The 21,633-nt window shown below is 41.2% G+C and overlaps 2 protein-coding genes across 2 annotated transcripts; both read left to right on the top strand.

Moving 5' to 3' along the window:
* The first annotated feature begins 910 nt into the window (after positions 1 to 910).
* Positions 911 to 8,256, top strand: cdc25b (cell division cycle 25B). The gene is made up of 15 exons (XM_026310117.1): positions 911 to 1,450; positions 1,568 to 1,650; positions 2,197 to 2,248; positions 3,492 to 3,533; positions 3,704 to 3,737; positions 4,138 to 4,272; positions 4,546 to 4,659; positions 4,750 to 4,890; positions 5,100 to 5,177; positions 5,374 to 5,562; positions 5,888 to 5,992; positions 6,089 to 6,151; positions 6,260 to 6,358; positions 6,612 to 6,857; positions 7,112 to 8,256. Exons 1-15 carry the CDS (start codon positions 1,245 to 1,247, stop codon positions 7,250 to 7,252), a joined length of 1,728 nt encoding a protein of 575 aa, XP_026165902.1. The 5' UTR covers positions 911 to 1,244; the 3' UTR covers positions 7,253 to 8,256.
* Positions 8,257 to 12,016: 3,760 nt separating this feature from the next.
* Positions 12,017 to 16,478, top strand: ap5s1 (adaptor related protein complex 5 subunit sigma 1). Its single transcript, XM_026317779.2, has 3 exons — positions 12,017 to 12,237; positions 13,594 to 13,885; positions 15,490 to 16,478. The coding sequence occupies exons 1-3, from the start codon at positions 12,056 to 12,058 to the stop codon at positions 15,616 to 15,618; spliced, it is 603 nt and encodes a 200-aa protein (XP_026173564.1). The 5' UTR covers positions 12,017 to 12,055; the 3' UTR covers positions 15,619 to 16,478.
* Positions 16,479 to 21,633: the final 5,155 nt, after the last annotated feature.

Below are 21,633 nucleotides of genomic sequence, written 5' to 3'. Positions count from 1 at the left end.
TTTTAGTGTAGATTGATGACAATTTTTATCCAGTTATAGTGAAGAAATCTGTATACTAGCAGTTTTATTTAAGGAGCTATTAAAGATCTGAAAACTTTCTCCACCGTCTCAACTTTTTTTCATTGTTGGAATTAAATTCTCAATTCTTTGTCACTCGAATGACCATTTGAGGCAAGAAAGTTTGCAAACCAATTAAATCATAGACATTTAATTTATAGGCTACACATAAAAATCAAAAACAAAATTGCAAATATTAGAAAGAGTTTAAATATGGGAGGATTTCAAACTGTGGCCCGTCCATGGCTGGGCAACACAGCTAACACCACAAAGGTGAGTATGTGCATTTATCAGATTTATTTATTTTAAGGTAAACCCACTATTTCTTGTACTGTGGCTATTCAAAAATCTGATGGCTTTTGGAATGAAATGAAATGTATTCAGTGATCTTGTGTGGAACAATCAAATGCTCTTCAATTTAGGTAAATTACCAGTGTGCTTGTAGATCTGTCTTGCAAACACAGGCATTTTGCAAATAAAGAAGGGTTTGGAAAAACTCCTTTCACTTGTTTTCTTTTTTCCCCAAAAACTATCAGCAGCCAATTCAAAATTTTTAAACAGAAACAGAAAACGGCAGCTTATTAGTAAAGGATTCATATATATATATTATACATTCACTGATATAAAAATCAGGCCACATTTTAGAGCTAAACGAACAAAAGGTATGAAAAGACTACAGATTTTAAAGGTTTGTGTCACATCCTCTTTCTTCCCTCCCTCATCCGGCGACGGGACAACAACGCAGATGCGTTCTGCGCGCTGATTGGTTGCGTGGAAGTTACAAGGGTGCTGATTGGCTCAAATGTTGCCGCTCCAGAGCTGCTATTTTGAACATAAATACGAGCAGCCTCAGTGTCGTTTTCTCAGAAACCAGGGCCTGTCAGAGAGAGAGAGAGAGAGTCCGCTGTGCTGCAGCTCTCTCTCATCAGCAACAACTATGTGGTTTTAGCAATTTAGCGACACCGAATGAAAGTCTGACTTCACATGGAACCACTGAGTCACTTCCAGTCGGTGATTTGAAGCGTATGATTGGAAATGCTTTCTTAAAATTATCGCTAGCTAACGGGTTAGCTTCCTGGTTAGCTTGAAGTAATTGGCACTGTCCGACCTAAAACCTAGACGAGGTCTACAACAAAGCAATAACAGCCGTGTGCAAGGAGTTTATACAAATTGGAAACTCGAAGAAGATGGAGTCAGTAAATGTGTTTGACAGCAACAGTCCCGTTGTGAAAAACAGGCCCGACGGGATCACCGGACTTTCCTCGCTCTCTTTGCCCGAGATGAGCACAAAGAACTCGCACTGCAGGAACCTGTTCTCCCCTGGCCCCGCGACTGTGCTGTCTCCTGTTACTAATTTGGCTCTGGACATGAACAATTTAATTGGACTCGGAAGGTATTATTATTCTTATTAGTTGATGCCTAGTACTAACATTAGTGTGTTCATTAAGTTAGCATTCATAGCTCTGGTGTAGCGTATTCATCTTCGTCATATGTCTTTTCCCCCTCACAGCCAGTGTGATACCCCGAAAAGAGGAAAGCGTGCCCCCCTTGAAAAGATTCCCTCCTTTGCCTCCGACGTCTCCTCTGATGCTGGTGAGCCCCTTCCCTTAAAAGATATTGTCCCTGCTAATTGATGCCTCAGGGCCTAATGCACATCTCTTGCACCTGATTTAATAATATTGTGTCTCAGCTTTAGTCGTGGTCATGAGAGGACTGTTGTCGGTGGCTGTTTTGGTAGAGAATATGGTAATTTTTTACGTTTAAATGCCAAACATTGCAACACTTTATTTTGCTTTTTGTGATGGTTAATAGAATTTCTTTGCAGAGTCTTAGTTGTGTAAAACAAATGATATGAAAATGTCACATTTAGGAAAAACTGGATGGGAATTTTTAATAAATAAGATGATTATGTGAATAATATGATGATAGCTGTATCCCTGCTTGAACCACCAGTGTTTAGTGTCAAATGTTAAATTTACAGTCGAGCATCTGTTAAACTGGTTGAGATTGTAAAATTCACCAGCCTTAGGTCTAAGCAAAAGTTTTTCAGCTCATTCCTGGTGCCAATTTCAATTTACCTGCAATTTACCACCTGGTACATATTTTAATCTAATATGCAAATCTATTCTTTTCCCTTAGGCCTCGGCATGGATCTCCCAAGTCCCATGGACGCTATTGAAATGGAGGACACGTAAGTAGCACTGCCCTCCTCCAGTCTGTTCTAATCAGTCTGTGAGCTGTGACCCTCTGTTTACCCCCTCCAGCATCCCCCCTACCTCCACTGTGCATGTGGACTCAGCTTAACCAAGCCTCATTTTTCATCTCTAGGATTATTGTTTCTACCGTTGGCTCTGAGATGATTTTTTTTAATTTTTTTTTTTTACTAAGCAGATTAGCTGATAAGCCATGTGATCTTAACTTTTTTTAAAACTTAAGTGGACAGAATATGTTAATTTACAATCAGTTTACATTCAAGTCCTTACCTTCAAGGTACAGACACACCAATGTGGATTGTGTTGATACTTTTAGGGAAAGGTTTTATCATTTCTGGAAGCTGGAATGCAGGTCTGAATGAAATTTGGCACAGCAGTCATGCTCAGCTTTTTATCTTGACCAGTTTGTCAGCTGCCTAATCTTGGGTGGCCCTTTTCTTAATTCTCAATTGGGCGACCTTCTGGAGACATCTGCTGCTGTCTGATGTGCAAGTTCCTTTACAGCAGCATTTGGTGCTCAAGACCTCATTCACCTCCTTTACAGCTGTTGGGTTGCTAGGCGTTTTGCAGTTTGGGGGAGGATGTGCCCCACGCTTTGGTATAATGGTAGCCCACCCCCTCTGGGTTTTGGCACACTCTTCCAGTGCACTGTTTTTTCAATAGAAAAAGAGGGCATGAGGTTTTTTTTTTTCTGTCTCAGGACTATTAAAATGAGGGCACCCCAGAGAATAACTGCCCTCCCTTCCTCTGGTCTATATTCAACGGGACACGCTCCCCCCTTCAGCAAACAAAGGATTCTTGCAGAAAAGGGGGTCACTGGTGTTGGTTCCAGCAGGCATATGGTAGATTAGCTGATCTCTGCATCCCTTCTCCTGCGCTCCCTCCCCCTGAGCTGCATATTGAGCTCTTCACTTCACTTGTTTAGCATACAGGTGGGCATTGCTCCAATGCAAAGACCACCTATTGCCTCTGTGCATTCACCCTGTTTCCTCTACTCCAACCGTTCCTCTTGGTTTCTCAGTAGAGCCTGAGATTCTTTGTCTTTGTAGTTTATGAGCACATAGTGATTCAGCTGGCAATAAAGGGTTTCCAGTCTTTTTCCTTAGTAAGTTTTGTTACAAGGTCCTTTTACACTTCTTTTATGTACACCACTATCTTGAATTATGTTCCATGTTTTTATTTCTTACTAATTCTGAATAGGTTCTCGTTTTTCTGTTACAGGTTTGAAAAGGCGATTCAACAGTCAAGCCGAATTGTCAGCGAGTAAGTTGCTTCCATTTATTATTCTCCAATCATTAACTGCAGTGTGGTTGTTTTTGCGACCCCCTTATCAGAGCAAAATTGCTCTCTGGTAATTGTTTTACTTCTCATACTAAAACAGCCTGTTGATTTGATTTGTATTGATTACGCCCTCTCCCTTCTATCAATTATAGGAAGATGCCAATTCGAAGAATCAACTCATTACCAGTAAGCTGATTTGCCATGTTTGTGTTTACAGCCCTGCATGCTTTATTGTACTTGGTTAAATCTCTTACTGATGTTCAGGGCTGACAGAGACTGGGACAATTTGGCCTGTTGACTCCTAATTTGGCTGTTGAGCAGCCAAAGGTCTAAACGTTTAATCCAAAGTTTAATTTCACCCAGTTTAACATAAACTAGATCAAAGCACATAGTGAGCAGGAGAATGAAAATTTAAAAAAATAATGTTAAACTTGCTACCAGGTCAGGTAGGTTCAGATTTAAAGACATGTTTTGTTTTTTCATATTTAATTACTTCATAACATCTTCCAGTTTGAACCCACCACGGGACTAGCTTGTTTACATTTGCCAAGCCTCTGCTAAGTGTATCCCTCTTGTCTCTGCGCAGCTCCAGCTTCTAGGTTTTAGTCCATCGCTGAAGGGACAGGAAACAGATTCTCAGCGCTATGGAATATTTGGACAACAACCTTCCCAAATAACTGCCTCCACCTCTCAGCGTGATGACAAGGAAAACATACCAGAGGTCAGTGTTTGTCTTTGGTTGAAACACATCAGTGACGTGGTCACATATAAGAGAACCTATGCTGTTAAATGGACGACTGGCGGGTTAGATACTGAAGCTACTCCAGAACTTTCGCTAATGTTCAGAAAACCAATTTGTTACCACGGTGAAGGCATTATAACAAACTGTGAATACCTGTAGACACTGAGTTTGGTTGTCTGGCTGTCTTTAGCCTTTATCTCAAATCAAGATCATTAGGGTTTTTTCAGTTTTTTTTATTTAATTTTTTTTTAGGAGAGCTTTGAATTCAAGAAACCAACTAAGCCGGTGTCACGGAGTCGCATGCGCTCCCTCAACAGTGGACAGGATGCCTTTGCCTGCCGTCCCAGCTCAGCACCAGCCCTCATGGTACGCTAACCAGGAACAGTGTCCATTTTTGTGCACAAGCTTGAGACTAGTTTCTAGATGGTTAACTCTCTTCTTATTTATTTTTTTCAGCTATCGTCACCTCCTCCTTTCCAGTCACATGATGTATTTGACTCCAGCCCAACGTTCCTGAGACGTTCCTCCCTCACCTCCTCTCTAAATGATGACGATGAGGATGATGGCTTCTTGGAAATACTGGACGACAACATGGAGGTGAGATTACTTAATGCTGACATGCACTGAATTGTAAATTTACATGTATTTAACTGTGTCCTCATTTTTAATTGACATTCTCGGATATGGTGCCCATGAAAACCCTCCTGAGGGTACCGTAAATAACTTCTCTACCCTTCAGAGACTTGTAATGTCAGGATCACAAAATGCTTCTACTAAATGTCTGACAACACCTCTGTCACCTACAGAATGACTCTTTGATGCCAATGGGAATGGCCAGCTTGCTCACTGCCCCACTGGTGACTGACAGTACAGGAGAAGATTCTGTAAGTTTGCTTTGCTTTATTGTGTAACCTGAAAAATGGCAAAAAAAACACAACAGTTCTTGTAGGGGAGTAATGTTGCTTGTGCCACACTTCCTGTCATATCATGTGAAGTTTTGAAGAGTTGCTTCTTGTTAGGCTGAAGTTACTGATGGCCACGTGTCAGTGAAGTACTGAGATGAGTTTTTGTCTTCGTCAGCCCGTGATCCGCTGCCGGCCACGAAACCTGTTTCGCTCGCCCTCCATGCCCAGTCCGGTGTCTCGTCTCTCTGTGAAGCGCCCCGACTGCCCTAAAGACGAAACCACACCTGTGAGGGTGAAAAGACGACGCAGTCTGGCAGGGACACAAGTCACGTCCCAAGAACAAGACCCTGAATCCCCCCGAATGGTGAGTCCTGTAATACCTAATGGTAATACCTGATGGAATCAATAAGACAAGTTTTAACAGAAACAGGACTGTTGTGTTAAAATTTCTGACAAGCTGATTCATAGATGAGAAACAAATCATGTCATAGAGGCTTCTCACTCTAAGCACAGAATAGTTAACCTTGCCCAGTATCCAAAATTGCTAAAGATCACATCACCATTTATGTTCAAGCTTAAATGCTTGTGGCAGATATAGGTCAAAATATAGTTTGTTGGTGTCATATTAGATATAGTGTCATTACCTTTTGGGATGCAGAGTGTACTCAGTTTCCCTCGTGTCCTTCCAGAGCTTTTCAGTGCTCCAAAGATCCAAGTCCTTCTGCCAGACAGAGATTGAGAAGCTGCTAGATGGTGAGGATGGGTCTAACGAGCTAATAGGAGATTTCACCAAGGTGAGGAAGACCAAAGAATCTTTAGGTGTGTTTTTCCCCAGCAATGTAATTGTGAAATTAATTTATCTAATCCAGTCCTTTCTTTTTGTCTTTTAGCCTTTTGTTCTACCTACAGTGGAGGGAAAACATCAAGACCTCAAGTACATTACCCCAGACATGGTGAGTTCATTCTATTAGCTGTTTTCTCTCAACCCTGACCTTTCAAAATGCAGCACGTTGTACACTGTTTTCACAATAAAACATTAGTGTGTTTCCTGTGGTCTTCAGATGGTGGCGGCTCTGAGGGGCCAGTTCAACCACCTTGTTGAGCAAGTCATTGTCATTGACTGCCGCTACCCTTATGAGTTCGAGGGAGGACACATTAAGGTGAGTCATCGTCTGCCAGCATGTCATGAAAATGAATCCAGTCCATGTTGATAAAGGTTTCAGAAAGAGCACGGGACGTCACTGACTGCTTTTCTTTCTGTATTAATGTCCCAGCCTACTTTTTAACCAGATTACCTGACATGTTTATGACCAGTTTGTGTTGTACTTGAAAAACAAGTTTAGACAAGTTCTGCACGAATGCCTGTAGTTCCTGTACCTGGGAATCTGGTTAGATTTGTCTTTGTCATCTTAGGGAGCTCTGAACCTGCACCAGGAGGACCAGGTGGAGGATTTCCTCCTCAAGAAGCCCATCGTCCCGTGCTGTCCAGAAAAACGAGTCGTCATCATCTTCCACTGTGAGTTCTCGTCGGAGCGTGGCCCTCGAATGTGTCGCTTTGTCAGAGAGCGAGACCGTGCCATGAATGACTATCCCAAACTCCACTACCCTGAACTTTACATCCTCAAAGGCGGATACAAAGACTTCTTCCCACATTTCCAGGTTTGTTTTTCCAAAATGTTAGATTCCACTGAAAATTCTTCAACAAATTAAAGTTGGTGTGACTCTGATTTGTTAGCAACAACAGCAAAGTCACTTCAGTGGTTGTTCTGCACGTGTTGATGGTACTATGTAACATAATTAAGTTTAGAATTTGTTGAAATCCAGCACAAGTAAACTGTTGTTAGATTTGTGCAAGCATGCGTTATTTTCTGCTGCCTTCACGTGACAAATAAAAGCTGACTGTTTCCACACAGTCGCAGTGTGAACCTCAGTCCTACCGGCCCATGCACCATGAGGACTTCAAGGAGGACCTCAGGAAGTTTCGCCTAAAGAGTCGCACCTGGGCGGGCGAGCGCAGCAAGAGGGACATGTACAGCCGACTGAAGAAGCTGTGAGCTGCTCTTCATCCTCCTAAACCACCTCTGACCTCCTCACAGAGCCTGGGGTCTCACCCCACCCACAAGGGAATGTCTTTTGGGAAATATGCCAACAGAACAGGTTTTTTGTACATACATACATACATACATATATATATATATATATAGAGAGAGAGAGGGAGGGAGAGAATTTTTTTTTTTTTTTTTGGCTCCAAAGTTTCATTTATCAAAGTTGGTTATTTATGCAAATTTAAAGAGGAAGATGTGAGATGAACTCTCAGCCTAATGATGTTGCTGAGGTGCAGTGAGCAGAATTCATTAAGGTGATCTGAAGCAATGTGATCTTTTTTTTTTTTTTTAATTATTGTTTTAACCACTCGGACCTACTGCTGATTTTACTTTTTTTTAAAAATTTTTATCATCACTGCCAGATTGCAATAATACAACCAAACGAAACTGCCAGGTCTGACGTTTGTATTTCAGTCTCCTCATTGGATGTTTTTAATTTTGCATTTGTCATGTCCCATTTTAATTAAGCACTTAATTGAAATACCTTGATATGGTGAGGTGCTTTGTTCATACTGAGTTTTATATCATTTTGTTTTAACAAATTGTGTAGGCCTTCATGTAGGTGATGATTGGTTGAAAGTATGCCTTTCTTTCTTTGTCTCAAAATGCAAATTGGATATTTTAATGACAACTTTTCAAAGGTCGGTGCAGTGCTTTTTTTTTTTTTTTTTTTCTCTTCTTCTTCCTGATCAGTTGCAATACTTAGGAGAAACCAAAGCAAACGAACTACCTGTTAACTTTGCAGTGAGAGTTTTCTGATGCTGCAGGTCAGCAAGTGTGAGAGGATGATCTAAGAAAAACACCTTTGTTTTGCTTTGAATCCCTTTTTCAGAGATAAATGTCTTCCCCTCTGCAGAGCAAATGACGACAGTTTATGATGATTTGGGTGGTTTACATTTTTTGTTACAGGCTCGTGGGGGGTTCTGCTGAAATAAAGATCCAGTGTGCATTCAGATGGGGTGTACAGTATTGTGCTTTTTAATTCAGAGTTTTGTGTTCTTGGCCAGGACTGGGCATCATTTGAAAATGTTGGACAGTTTGTGTAGAAATATTTTGAATGCTTCGGGTGAGATAATGCACCTTTGGGCCTGTTTTTTGTAAAAACGCTTTCTTTTAATTTAACAGAAGCTTACATTTTCAAATGTCTAAAACAATTGTGCCAGAACTAAATGTAAACTCAAAATGATCTGAACAAAGAATTAAGTCTTACCATAAATTTGATGGCAGCTTTTGTACGCACCAAAAGCGTTGGGGTTGAGATTAGATACCTGAATTAATCTTCATTTCAGCTTCACTGGAACTAGTTATTTAAGCTCTTTATCTACCTGGTAAAATAAAAGTAAACAAAATGAGTCCATGCAGGGATTTGAACACAGATTTTGGGGCTCTGTTACAGCCAGTATGTCAATACCAAACAGTTTTGATAACTCAGTTTTCCAGGAAATGCTGAATATTATTTTAGGTTCAAATCCTCTGATGTGACGATTTGCTCCTTCTCACTTATATATTGTAAGTTGAACAAACGTTAAGCAGATAAGATTTACTGCTAAATAAAGTCTATAGTTCATATTGGTCTATTCCAGATCGAAGACATTTTTTGGTTCTAGTCGGAGTTGTAACTGGGATTAACTGTGTGTACTAAGAGGCTTTTGAAATGTGCAGGATTCAAAGCAAACTCCACTTCCCACATCTGAACTGTAAGAATAGAACAGCTCCTGTGTTTGGTCTGCCCTGTGTGGTAGAAACACTGGGTCTCCTGCACACAGGCCAGTTCCTTTTTTTTTTCCTCAAATTCTCCCGCTCCAGCCAACCTCGGGAGTGGCCTGTTTGCTGCAGCACGTGTGTACACACACACATACACACATTCCTGTATGTAGGGGGAGTGGAGGCAGCCTGACGTGTCCTGACAGGAGGTTAACAGTCCTCTTACAGCAGGAAAACACGTGAGGCCTCACGTGCCGTAAACATGTGACCCGTCTGATGGAGTGGAGGTTATAAAGGCTCCTTCCCTCTGGCTCTTTACCAAGGTTTGAAATCAGGCGGTTTTCCCAGTGGCCATGTGGCTGTGGGAAAGAGAGGACAAGCCTTTGTTTGTGTTGCACCAATTGAAATCTAAAGACTAGTTTGCTGCCAAGAGTTTCTAGCTGAAGTGAGTGTTTGTGTCAGGCTCAACTGAAGATACTTTAGTTCTTTGCTAAAGAAGGAAGGAAGAAGAACTGGCAGAAGAGTAAAAATTAAACTTCATTGGAAGACATGGGACACAATCAGAAAACTGAATTTTGTTCCAATAATCTTTGCATATACTTTTCATAACTGAACTATCAACTTTACTGGTGTAGTTAAAAGCAAAAAACTAAATTGTAAAGATGTATACAAATATTTTCATTAGTCTAATTTTATTATATTAAAAATCTCTAAATTTGACTAAATGTAATTTGCAATCAGTTGCGGTTGTTTTTTAAACTTCATCCCCATTAATATTTGTAGCTTTTCTCAGCTGTAAACCTGCAGTTCTTGTGGATTAACAGGGTGAAATGGATGAAACCTCATATTTGTGTTGCTGCACTGCAGGATATCCTAATGCAATAGTTCTGTATATCAAGTATTGCATCAGCTGTAAACCTGCAGTTTCTGTCAATTAGTGAAATGGATGAAATCTCATAATTCTGTGCTGCTGCACTGCAGGATATCCAATTAGTATATCAACTATTGCCAGAAGTAGTTTATTACTTTACATTATACTGTAGATGGTGCCAAGGAATGGGATGTGTCTTCAGGTGAATACAGAAACTATCACGGCCTCTGCAGTTTCCCTAAAACCGAGCCCACCCTTCCTTTCGCCATCACTTCTTTGGTAATCTGCCTCTTTGTGCAAGCCTGTCCTGTCTGATGCCCCACCCTGGGTTCTGCAGCAGCTGCTGAGACGAGCACAAGTCACTGTCCCACAAAGCTCGAGGCTGGGTGTCTCCTTTACTGTTTGCTCTGACCTGTTGACTCTGACGGTAAACTGACAAATGCGACTGTGGAACAACAACAAGGTCCTAGATCGCAGCAAAGGTGGTGAAACACTGATCATAACACTGTGGTTTCAGAGGATGGGTGGAGTTTGTGGCTGTGAGAGGTGAACATATGCCCAGTCTTCAGTAAAGATTTTTATCTTCCCGCTCACGTTTTTGTTTTCTGCAAGTCCGTTGTAGAAGAAAACTTCAACTCACACTGAGGATGTTTTGATTTCCCCCTGCTGAGAATGCAGACTATACAAAAAGATATTTTGGTCCCCTGTCACATGCTGTCTTTAGCTTCCTTTATTTCAAATTTGTGGGCCATGTTTCTGGCTGATCGCTCTTCCCTTCACCCACATCCTGTTGTTGTTCTTATTCAGCTGGTTTGTTTTATTAGGGGAACTGTGACTCATAGTTCATGAGTAGAGAAACTTGCTCAGACTTTTCTTGTGGTGGGCAAGAGACGAGTAGCTGCACATTCTTCACTTTGCTTTTACTTTGAGTTGAAAATCTGCCCCTCCTCACACAGCTGCTGCAGTGAGCAACCATTTGAAAAATTTCAAAAAATGAAAGTTTAATGTGGAGATAGAAATCTGGATTCACTTTCACAATGAGTTCTCTCTTCTGGCTAATTATTACCTGCAGTGATCCCTCTAATTCACTTTGCACTTATCATAGAGTAATGAGTAATGCATGCAAACTGGTCTGGGCTAATCATTGCACACAGTGTTAGTTTTGCCGAAATCTTTCCACACCAGGATGAAAATCAAACCAGAGACTAGAGAGGTCAGTCCAGACCTGAAGCAGGTCGCAAAAAGAACATACACACTAATAAGAAGTGATCATGTCTTGATGTAAAGATGTGAGTCTGTGCTCCTGCAGCTGTTGGTGCTTGTTTGTGTTCAGCAAGACAAACATCTCAAGATTCAAAATCACAAGGTTATTATTTCTGATTTGTAGCAACCAATTTTCCTTAATCAATGCTGTCAAAACACAGACAACCCATCAAAGCTCATACACATTAATGTTGCTGCTTTCATCCATCTATCACAGTTAAACAGCAGCTAAACAGCAGCTAAACAGGCACAATGTCAACAAGATGATGAGGGAAACAGATGAAATCCCACAAGCAGCTGTACCCATCACATCCTCAGGTCTTCTTAGAGAGTTTTAGCCTCAGCAGGTCTGTGACGATGGAAGTGAATGTTAACAAAGTTGAATGAATGCTTTCCTTCTTCACTTTACACACACACACACACAGATCTTTTAGAGTAAAGAAGTGTGACCACCAGCAGCTGCTGGTGTAACAGCTGTGTCTGCTTGTCTGCTGAGACACAGTCTGATCCCTGATCTCGACCTCTCCAAAGCCTCTGCCTGTCTCACAGTCCTGTTTTCACCCTCTTCTACAGCTAAACCCCTCTGCTGTTACCTCTGTCCCATTAGTTCACTCTGTATTTCACTTCCATCCCATTCAGCTGTCAAACATTATCCACCATACCTGTCCAACAAACAAATCAATCAATTGAAACCTGGAAATACAATCAATAATACCACTATTCAAACAGGAATTAATCAGGAATATAAGAGATAAGACAAACTAGGTCTCATTTGTGATAATATAATATAATATAATATAAAATATCTGACTTCTAGCGCCATCTGGTGATTCGCAAAGCAACGGCAGCCGAGAGGGGTCAGCTGACCAACGCGGAAGTGACCATTGTGGTGCTTTTTGCCCACACATGACAACATGGTTCGGTGTTTTTTGATCCACACGGTCTGTCCGGTTTCTGCTCTGTCTGCCGGGGAGAGCAGGGTCCTTTACTCCCGGGTTTTCGGTCCGGATGACGGAGTCCTGATCGAGCAGCACCGGGAGTTGAGCCCGGAGGAGAGACGCCTCCTGCAGAAGGAGAAAGCGGCTGTGGTCGCACGGTGGGTCCCACATTTCATAAAACATGATGCATTGTGTTAAATAAGAACAGGTCATCCAGTGAAATGAGCCAAACAGGTTTCAAACATTGATCCTGAGGAAATCATCAGAAACAACAATTAAAGGCACATTCATTAACACACTGTTTTCTCTAAATCATCCTTCAAACACATAAAAACATCCAGGCCCAACTCAATCATAGTCTTTTCCTTCATTTAGTCTAAATGTGCATTTTGATGTAAACAGAGTTTTGACTTTAGGTTAATTAGCTCAGACATATTTTCTGGTTTTAATCAAGCGTCATAGTCTTAATTTAGGTTTGCACTGTTTTAAATGTTTGCTTCATGGAAGTTATTGTAATTGATAAGTTAAGGTTTCATTAATCCACATACGCCAGTTAAAGCTTTTTCTAACGAGCTGTTGTTCATGTTTCAAAGTTTAAATCATTTCAAAATAATCTCTAACATTTGACCTGTTCACCTGTTTACCACTGTTTTCCATCACACTGCCACATGTTAACTTCTGAGAATGACACTGTGACTGCAGCTGGCAGTTCTTTTCATTCAAGATTAATCTGCAGGACATTTTCACGATTAATCACTTTAGAGAGTATAAAAAAAGATGTTCACTATAATATCCCACAGATAATGGATTAGGTAACTTTATCTTTGAGTTTAGATTATCCACTCGCTCAGCGCCCTCTTCTGTTTTCAGCAAAAACGCATCCCCTCTTCTTTCCATCCGTCCATTATCTATACCTATTTATTCCTTAGGGCTCATGCCCTCTTCTTTCCACGCTGCTGATTTTCTGATGGCGCACAGCTTTAAATGCATCATGGTCAGTGGAGGCCGCATCCATATCATCCGTTTTCAGTAACTGACGAGTGTTGAAAAGAGTTTGTGTAGTTTCTTCTCCCACACGACAACCTGTAACTGCTGATTATCGCTGTCAAAAGAAAAGCCCCTCTCTCCGTGCAGCCAGTGCTGTTCTCCTGTAATGATAGTAATTAGTTTATTTTTCAAACCGTATATGCGAGAATCATCCAGCAACTGTTGTCATTTTCCAGCGTGGAGGAAGACTAAGCCTTGATTTTGCTGCTTCTGTCAATAAACATTGTAAAATGTCAAAAACATAGAAAACTTTATGTTGTTGGGCATCGTGCTTTCATTATATGGCTCCTCCAGTCTCTCAGTCATCAGAAGAGAGATGTTTCCTGTTAGCATCTCAAGCCGTGTTTGAGTTTTTCAGGCAAATATTCAATTTTGAGGCTTCAGAAATTTAAGATGGTTATTGGACATTATTTTTTTGACATTTTCTTATGCGTTTCTGAGTACACCACTGTTCCTCTGTGACTCAGGCAGGTCCACAGTGCCGTGTCTGTGTCCCGGGAGGCTTCTGGTCGGCAGCTGGTGGAGATGGTGCCTGGAGAGGAGGCTCTGGCTGTGCAGGAGGCCGACAGTGGAGTCATACGTCTGAGAGCTGGAGACCCCTTCTCTGAGGAGACGAGCGCTCTGTGGCTGGGAGTCCAGAGTCTGGGTTTCACACTGGTTTGTGAGCCCCATGAGAACCTGCTGCTGGCTGAGGGAACTCTCCGCAACCTGACCCGGCACTGCCTGGAGAACCTGCACATGCTGGGGCAGGGGAGTGAGGTGAGTACAGCCCCAGACAGAGGGGCCTCTGCAAATATCTGCTTTATTTTAATGCCCATAACTATGACGCGAGGCTGAGCTTACACTGTATTCAAACCTCTGTCATTGTATTTGACAAACATGGTCTAAATTAAAACCTAGACTTGAATCGAGACCTGGTCTGATGAGGTCTGGTTAGAGAAAAAGCAGTAAAATAGCTTTTTACTTTTCATAGATACAGTCAAGGTTTCTCAAACCCGACAGAGGCTTTAAAGTGTTTCCATGTCAGTTTAGTCCAGGTTTGACAAGCCTGTGTCCATGTGTGTGTACAACCTTCCTTTCTGTTTTCAAAAATACTCTTAAATATTTAAACAGCATCTGGAGCCTTTGTGTCAATGCAGATCCAGCAAGTGTAAGTACAGTGAGTTTTAGTCCAGACTGGATGTGCTTTACATGAAGGGAAGCTGTTCAATCGTCCTTTTTTTGCTTATCATCAATGCAATAAATGATTCCCAGGCCTGACCAGGCTGTTGTTATACTGTGCAGCACCTGTGTCCCAACTTCAGTGGTGCAAGAATCGGCTTAGAAATGATATTATCCCTTAACTTTACCCTTAATGTTGTGATTTTGACGTCACAACTGAGACCACGCTGGGCTGAGGCCGGGCTGAGGCCAGTCTTCAGCCGTGGGACGGTTGCTGTAAACCTTCAGGAGATAAGATCGTCCAGATTATTCTAAACGTGTCTGATTCTTGTACTGGAATTGAGCAGAGTCCTGGCTGTGTTCGATTTACTGCTGGCTAGTCTTGAAGCAGGGATTAGAGGAGGAAAAGATTCTGTAATTGGAGAGTTTAGCTCCTACACCGCTCTTTGGGAGACTGTTTCTATTTTGGATAAAAGGATAAAGCTGCTGATTTTCAACAAATCCCAAGAAAAAAAGCAAAACCAACAATGAATTGATCCTACAAGCCTGTTTATCCACAAGATGATATATCTTCATTCCTGGTCCCTAACCTAATAAACACACACTGTTCCTGCAGTGTATTGTTGCTCACAATGTTCTGCTCATGGCCGGGTTACCAAAAATAAACTCAATCTAAACTCAAACAGTTGAAATCAGCATTAAAAATGATCCTTGACCATGAAAATATGATTTGACAAATGATCCTCTCTGACATAAACTCAAGGTCCACTTTCCATTCTCCTCTTCTGCTTTCACCCACATCATGTGGTCCTCATGTGTGAGTGAGTTGAGTTACATTAAAAAATAATATCTTAATATCTGCTTATTTACATGACAACTGGACCATCTGTTAATACAGTAGTAGATATTTGTTGTTTAGTCCTGTTTGAACAGCATCAGCTGGACTGTGACTTGTGTCTCTGTTGCAGTTCCACTTGTTGCTTTAGTCTGACGAGACTTTACTGAAAGAAAAGCTACAGTTTCTAACATTAGACTGAAATGAGTTAGTTGTTGGCCTAATTCTTGACAGTACTAACTGGCATGAAACAACAAGGCAGCGGCCATAAAACCCGACTGCAGCTGTATGGATCTTATTACCATTTTTTAACTGGGACTGTTAAAAAGTCAGCTTGGCCTCGTTACTAACTCTACTGTCCCTCCAGGTCCTGCTGAGGAGCAACCGTATTGATGCTCTGCTCAGCCGCCTGCTCCCTCACGGGCAGCTCCTCTTCCTCAACCACCGCTTTGCACACAGCCTGGAGAAGGAAGTGGCAGCCTACATGGCAAAGTGAATCAGAGCAACACAAAAAAGAGAACAGTGGCCATTTTGGCGTCACTGTGGTCTGGCTTCCACTTTGAGCCTGATTACTTCTAGCTGCCACCGCTAGCTTTCAAACAAACCTGCCCACTGTTCTTCACCCTTGTGACATTTGTATTACAGTCAAAAAAGAACTGGCAGCTGCTGCTTCAGATTGCATGAGGTGGTAAACACAGTGGTAAATATCTCCCTCAGCCACTTGCGGCTCACTGTTGACTGTTATCTGTGTGGGAGGCTTCAGTTCAAATCCTGTTTGTCAAACTGAAGAGTGGAAAGGAAAATGTGGCAGATTTAAGAGTGCAGCTGAAGAGGCCCATTAAAACGTACTCGTCAGCATCAAAGACGACCATTTATCTGATTCACCGTACTTGAAATGCCAACGTGACCTTGAGCTCACCTGAGAATTCTGGGACTATAAATGACTCCCAGTGCTTTATTACATGCCTCACATCATGGCTTCTAATAGACCTTTCAGTCCTGACGAGCAGAAATGGACCAAGGAAAGATGAAAGCCAAACCCGTTTAATGTCATTTCAAACCAAAAATATCACAATGCTTGAGACCTCAAGGACAATGATAAAGGCAGGAAATGACATGAAATATGACAAGACCATAGTGGAGGATATGTAGAGATGTTAGCATGCTGAATACAGGAAATGACCCAAAGAAAAACAGAAACTCAATAACAAATAAATGTATCTTGTGGACACTCACTCCCTGCCCCCAGGTTTTTGTGTTGGCTGCTAAATCCAAAACCTGAGCAATAAAGCTTCTCAGGATTTCTGTACCAGTTGCTTTGGTCTTTGTATTATACAATAAAACTCATTTCTAGTATTGCCTTAAGGCTGATTCTTTGTGCACTTGTGCACCGTGCAAACAAGAACACACAGTGTTTTCTGAAAGCACAGGAAGTGGGATGAAAAAGGTTGTGTACACATCAGGAGGGGAAAAGCAGAAACTCAACATCAGCTGGATGAAAACACCTGTGAAGTGAAAACACAGCGGAATCAGGTAACGCCACCGTTCAACACCAGCAGAGGGCGACATTGGTGCTGTGAGTGTCAGTGCCCAAAAAAATTCCTAAAAGATAAACCAGGACCATACATCACTGGTGCTTTACTTCTGTGTTGTTTGTTTTGTGTGTGTGTGTGTGTTTTCAGTTGAACACTGAGGTACAAATATTAAAGTTTAAATGAATGAAATGATGTGAAAATACATGTATTAAAGTTTATTATAGAAAAGCTAAACATAAAAAATTATAACTGAGAGTGGAAATAGATAAATAAGACATGCAGGTGTAATATATAATATTCAAGTTCTAAAATTGTCAAATGTTTGTCCTGCAGTATTTTGGAGAAAGTTATTTCCACCTTATAAATAATGTCAATCCAAATATTAATTCAGATATAAATATAAAGTAGTACAGAAATGGCCTTTCTACCAACAGCACCATAGTAACTGACTGCAGTTCTTCTTGGATACATCTTCTAAATTAAAGAAGCTGACAACGGGCAAGACCTTAAAGTGTGACAGTGATTTATTAAAGGGGAGTCTGACCTCAGTGTACAGCTAACTTTGTGGAACTAGTTTAGCCGAGTGACTAAATGTCCGGAAACAAACGAGTTTCCCTGTGTCTTTACAGGCATGTGGGTTGTTTCAAGCTGTCAGTGTCCTCTCTGTCTTCATCTAAGCCCAGACTGACTCCAAGATGCTGAGGTCAGGGCTCCATGGGAATTTTACAGTTTATTGCAGGACTCCTGGTTCTTCTTGTTGCTCCTTATGACTCGAGATGGATGTTTGGGGTGATGGCTGCCGAATGATTTATTACCTGATGGCAAAAAAGAAAAGAACATCTAAAGTGTATACAACTTTGCCAAATGAATTGCAGTGTCAGGACTGAAAAAAGAGTTCCCTCACTAGGGGGCAGTGTGTAGCCAGACTTGATGAGAGCTGCAGGTTGTGCAGCTGATCATAAGAAATAGTGACACCACGCCAGAGCAGAAATCCACCAGGCTACAAAACCACAAATGCTGCTGCTGGTTTAAAACCATTTAAAATGAGCTGGTAGACATTAAACTGATTGTTCGGATTGTTTTCGTGTGTGTGTGTGTGTGTGTGTGTGTGTGTGTGAGAGAGAGAGACAAGTTTGTAATTACATCTAATTAGTGATGCAGAGGCAGTTTTTGATCTTTTCCTGCAAGCAGCTGTTTGGTAAAATGCATGAGGTAATGTCAGGTGGAGATTAAAATGCTGCAGATATTGTGTATGTCGGTGCATATATTTTTGCTTTATTGCTTTGCATGATCTGCCCATATTTTAGTGCAGCACAGCCAGATTTATTGAAAAGGACATGTTACACATCACAGTGTGGAATTAAACATGAGTGGACTAGAATGAGGGGATGTCAGAAGGCTCAATAAGTTGCTCGGTGTAATTGCACGAGGGACTCGTCTGCAGCTGGATGCTACAACTGAGCAGGTTCTTCTGTCTTCACTTTGAAATCAGGCCATTAAATCAGGGTTAAAGCTAAATGATTAAATGAATTAAGGTTCTGAGGAGGTTTTCAACTCTGCGCTGTTGATGCCCAAGAATCTGTATGTTTTTATGCCAGCCAATCACAGTAGGTGATTACTGCCTGATTAGCACGGAGCACAAGCTCACCAGTGAAATCAGCTGCTTTAATGTGTAGTTGAAATGAAATCCTGAACACTCTCTGGCTTCAATAGCACTTACAGAGGGAATAAATTGAAGGCCATTAGCAGAAGTACATACAATTCTCATAGCAAAAAACAATCTTATTTGCAAATTGGTTTCTAGCAGCCAAATGTCGAAAAACCCACCCAGATGGAGAGTGGGGTGTGTTTCTCAAGGGGACCCAAAGGTCGAACTGTGTGAGGCAGCGGTGCCTTAAGATCAAAGGCAAAATCTGTGTAGCTGCTCTGTGCATGAGCTGGAGAGCACAGCTGAGAGGTGATGCAGGCAGCAGAGAGGTTGTTCTGCCCAGATTTGCTGGATCAGGATGTGCATAAACAACTTTCAGCACTGTAAACCGTCCTCTCCAGCCTTCCCCTCCTGCCTTCCTTCTCACTGCCCTCATAGTCACTCATCACCTGTGCAGGCTGACCAGACCAAAGCTGACATTGTCACAGCCCATCTCAGTCACTCGCTCAATTCTTTCTTCTTCCTGCGTTCTGTCCTCTCCCTCCCACCGGCAAAAGCTCCTGCAAAAGATTTTCTCATTGTCAGAATTTAGAGACTGGCCATTGAATATGCCAGCTCTTGAGTTTAAGGATTTTCCTCTTAATATTTTTTCTCCTGCCTCATTAGATGTCTCCCTGACTATTGTATGGCTCATGGCGAGAGCACAGTGTAGAAAATGGGCTCAGCTCCAGCCACGGATACAATATGAATTTCAATTCAAGTTGACGACTTATTCACTTTAGCCTCTGTCAGGGCATGCGGTGTGAAATACCTGAATGCCACGGCTCCCATTCATATACATTAGGCGTCATTTGTATTCCCTTTCATGCGTACATCCCCGGAATTTCAAATATTCCTTACGCAGGCGAAAACTACTAAGTGAAGTGTCTGTTTGAGTGGAGCTTCAGGAATGATAACAGCTAAATGCCGCTCACATTAGGTGTCACCAGAGATCTGTGTGTTCTGTAAATTTCTTAACTGCCTGTCGAGACGAAAGGTTTTATGTTTGTACATTGGGACTGGGGCGTTTAAGTTTAATTTCATGGCTTGGTTGTAATAACCATAATTTCCTCTTGTATGTTATTTCCCATAATTCTGCAAACTATACCTGGAATTCCCTTAAAATACAAAACTTTTCTCAATAAATGCACAGAATTGCATGTTCCTTCCCAGGCTCCTCCAGTCTATTAGTCAGCAGAAGAGAGATGTTTCCTGTTAGCATCTCAAACCGTGTTAGACTTTCAATCTCAAGCCATTTATTATGTTTTTTCCTCCTCAAACCCCAGAAAAATGCACATTTAAACCAATCAGCTTGAGATGACTGCTGTCTGAAGGAATCACGCTATTTCAAACAACTCAGTTAATTGAAAATACAGTATAAGTCAATTAGTCCTTAATTAGGCTCATTCTGCAGTGTGATTCCTCTGTAGATTTGCTGTTGTTGCTAATTATCAGTGAAAAGGCAGCGCTCTCTGTGGGGAAACAGTCAACTAAGTAACAACTTCATAAAAGAAATTAAAACATAGACTTTCATATCTTCAGTTTTCTGCTTTCACTTTGGTCTGTTTTGTTTTTCGCAGCAAATTGATTTGCTGATCTGTACATAAGCTAAGTGATAAAATAGTCTAGACTGAAAAAGGCCACATGCTCCTGATGCTGTGATAGCAACTCAGAGGGGATTAAATGGCAAACACGGTGCCATCTGCCTCTGAACGGAAGGCACTCTTATTATTTTCACCATTATTTGAAGCTAACAATGACTTTTATACTTCCCCCTCTCAAAATGCTGCGAATAGCTACGTCTAATTCACTTCCATTACAAGTCCATTAGTAAAAACATACTCACGTTTTCATCATGCAGAAAACCTTCTGTTTCTTTATTGCATGCAATTGGTCATTAATTGCAATTTTTGCAGTAATTAAAATAATCATAGAGAGGTTATGGCTTGGCTGTGCTAAAACATCATCATCCGGGGCCATAATCTGAGCAGCTCTGAGCAAATGTGATCATATCCAGTACAGAGCACCAGCTGTAAAATGTTACGACCTGCTCAATAAATTTACATCGAAGAACGGCTGACTCTTTTATGGTAAAATTACAGTGAGACTGTGTGTCACTGTGTTTTACTAGGAGCCTCCTCTCCTCCCTATTCCTCACAATACTCCACAGCTTTCAGCACGGTGCCGGAGGTGGTGGCCTCAAACCGTTAAACCATTTGTAATATGTTTAAGATTTAGAAACGTCTGTATATTTAACAATTACACCAAACACATAACAGCTTTGAGACTAAATGATTCACATATAAGAACGGATCCACAGTTTAACGCATGAATTGTTTTAGTTTAGTCTGTTTATTTAATCATACTGATTTATAATTAAATATTACCTGAAAATAAAAATAAAGGTGATTTAATTATAATAATATAGTGTTTCATTTGAATTGTGTCCAATATGAAGTGCAATACTCTCATAGTCATATTAATTCTGGTGTGGTCTGTATATTTTGTTATTTCCACAAAGTGACTTAAAACAACCTAATTATTTATGTTAATCACATCCATGCTTGTCACTAATTAGAGGCTTTTATCTCCTTTTAATTCATGCTGGATGTAACTGGGAGCTATGTAGAAATCCCACCTACAAAAATCTGACTGATCATTTCTTTCTCTCACAGGCAGAGACAGCTGTTAGTTAACACACTGTTAGGTCTATTTAAGTCAGGGTTGGCCAGTCCATGCTGCCCTAATCGTATTGAAACTAAGCCAGCTGAAAACTCCTAATCCAGGTAATCGGTCTGGATAGTTGGAAAAGGAGCAGGGCAGTAGCTCCCAAAGACCAGGGCTAGCCACCCCTGATTTAAATCGGAGTCAGAAGTGTGGACCCAGGCTAAGATATTCTGTTTATTAAAGTTACTTTGCTGAAAAACCTGTTAATGAGCGGTAAGATGTGCAGTAACCATAACATACATGTGTTAAACTGAAGCAATAACTAAAAATAGCTAAAACTCTCCAAGGAGCAGCAGAGTTGCTGATAAATTGCTGTGAGTTTGTCACTTCCTGACCTTCCATATAACCCTCAGTCATTTGGCAGAGTGTATGGTCTGTAAAATGATGAATGGAGCTCTAAAATGATCCCCGTAGTGGCTTTAAGAAACTTCCAAATGGTAAGATTTGATATCTTGCATTGGGCTGGAAATCAGCAGCTCTTTCTGAGCGCCAGCTGAGTTGAAGCACCAAGCACCACGAGAAGTTTTTGAGTACTGAGTATTAATCAATCACACCTCCGAAA

This window comes from Mastacembelus armatus, chromosome 22 (genome assembly GCF_900324485.2).
Source record: "Mastacembelus armatus chromosome 22, fMasArm1.2, whole genome shotgun sequence".
In the NCBI taxonomy this organism is placed as follows: domain Eukaryota; kingdom Metazoa; phylum Chordata; class Actinopteri; order Synbranchiformes; family Mastacembelidae; genus Mastacembelus; species Mastacembelus armatus.
Note: the sequence above shows the minus strand (reverse complement) of the source record. Positions and strands in the feature narration are given on the sequence as shown.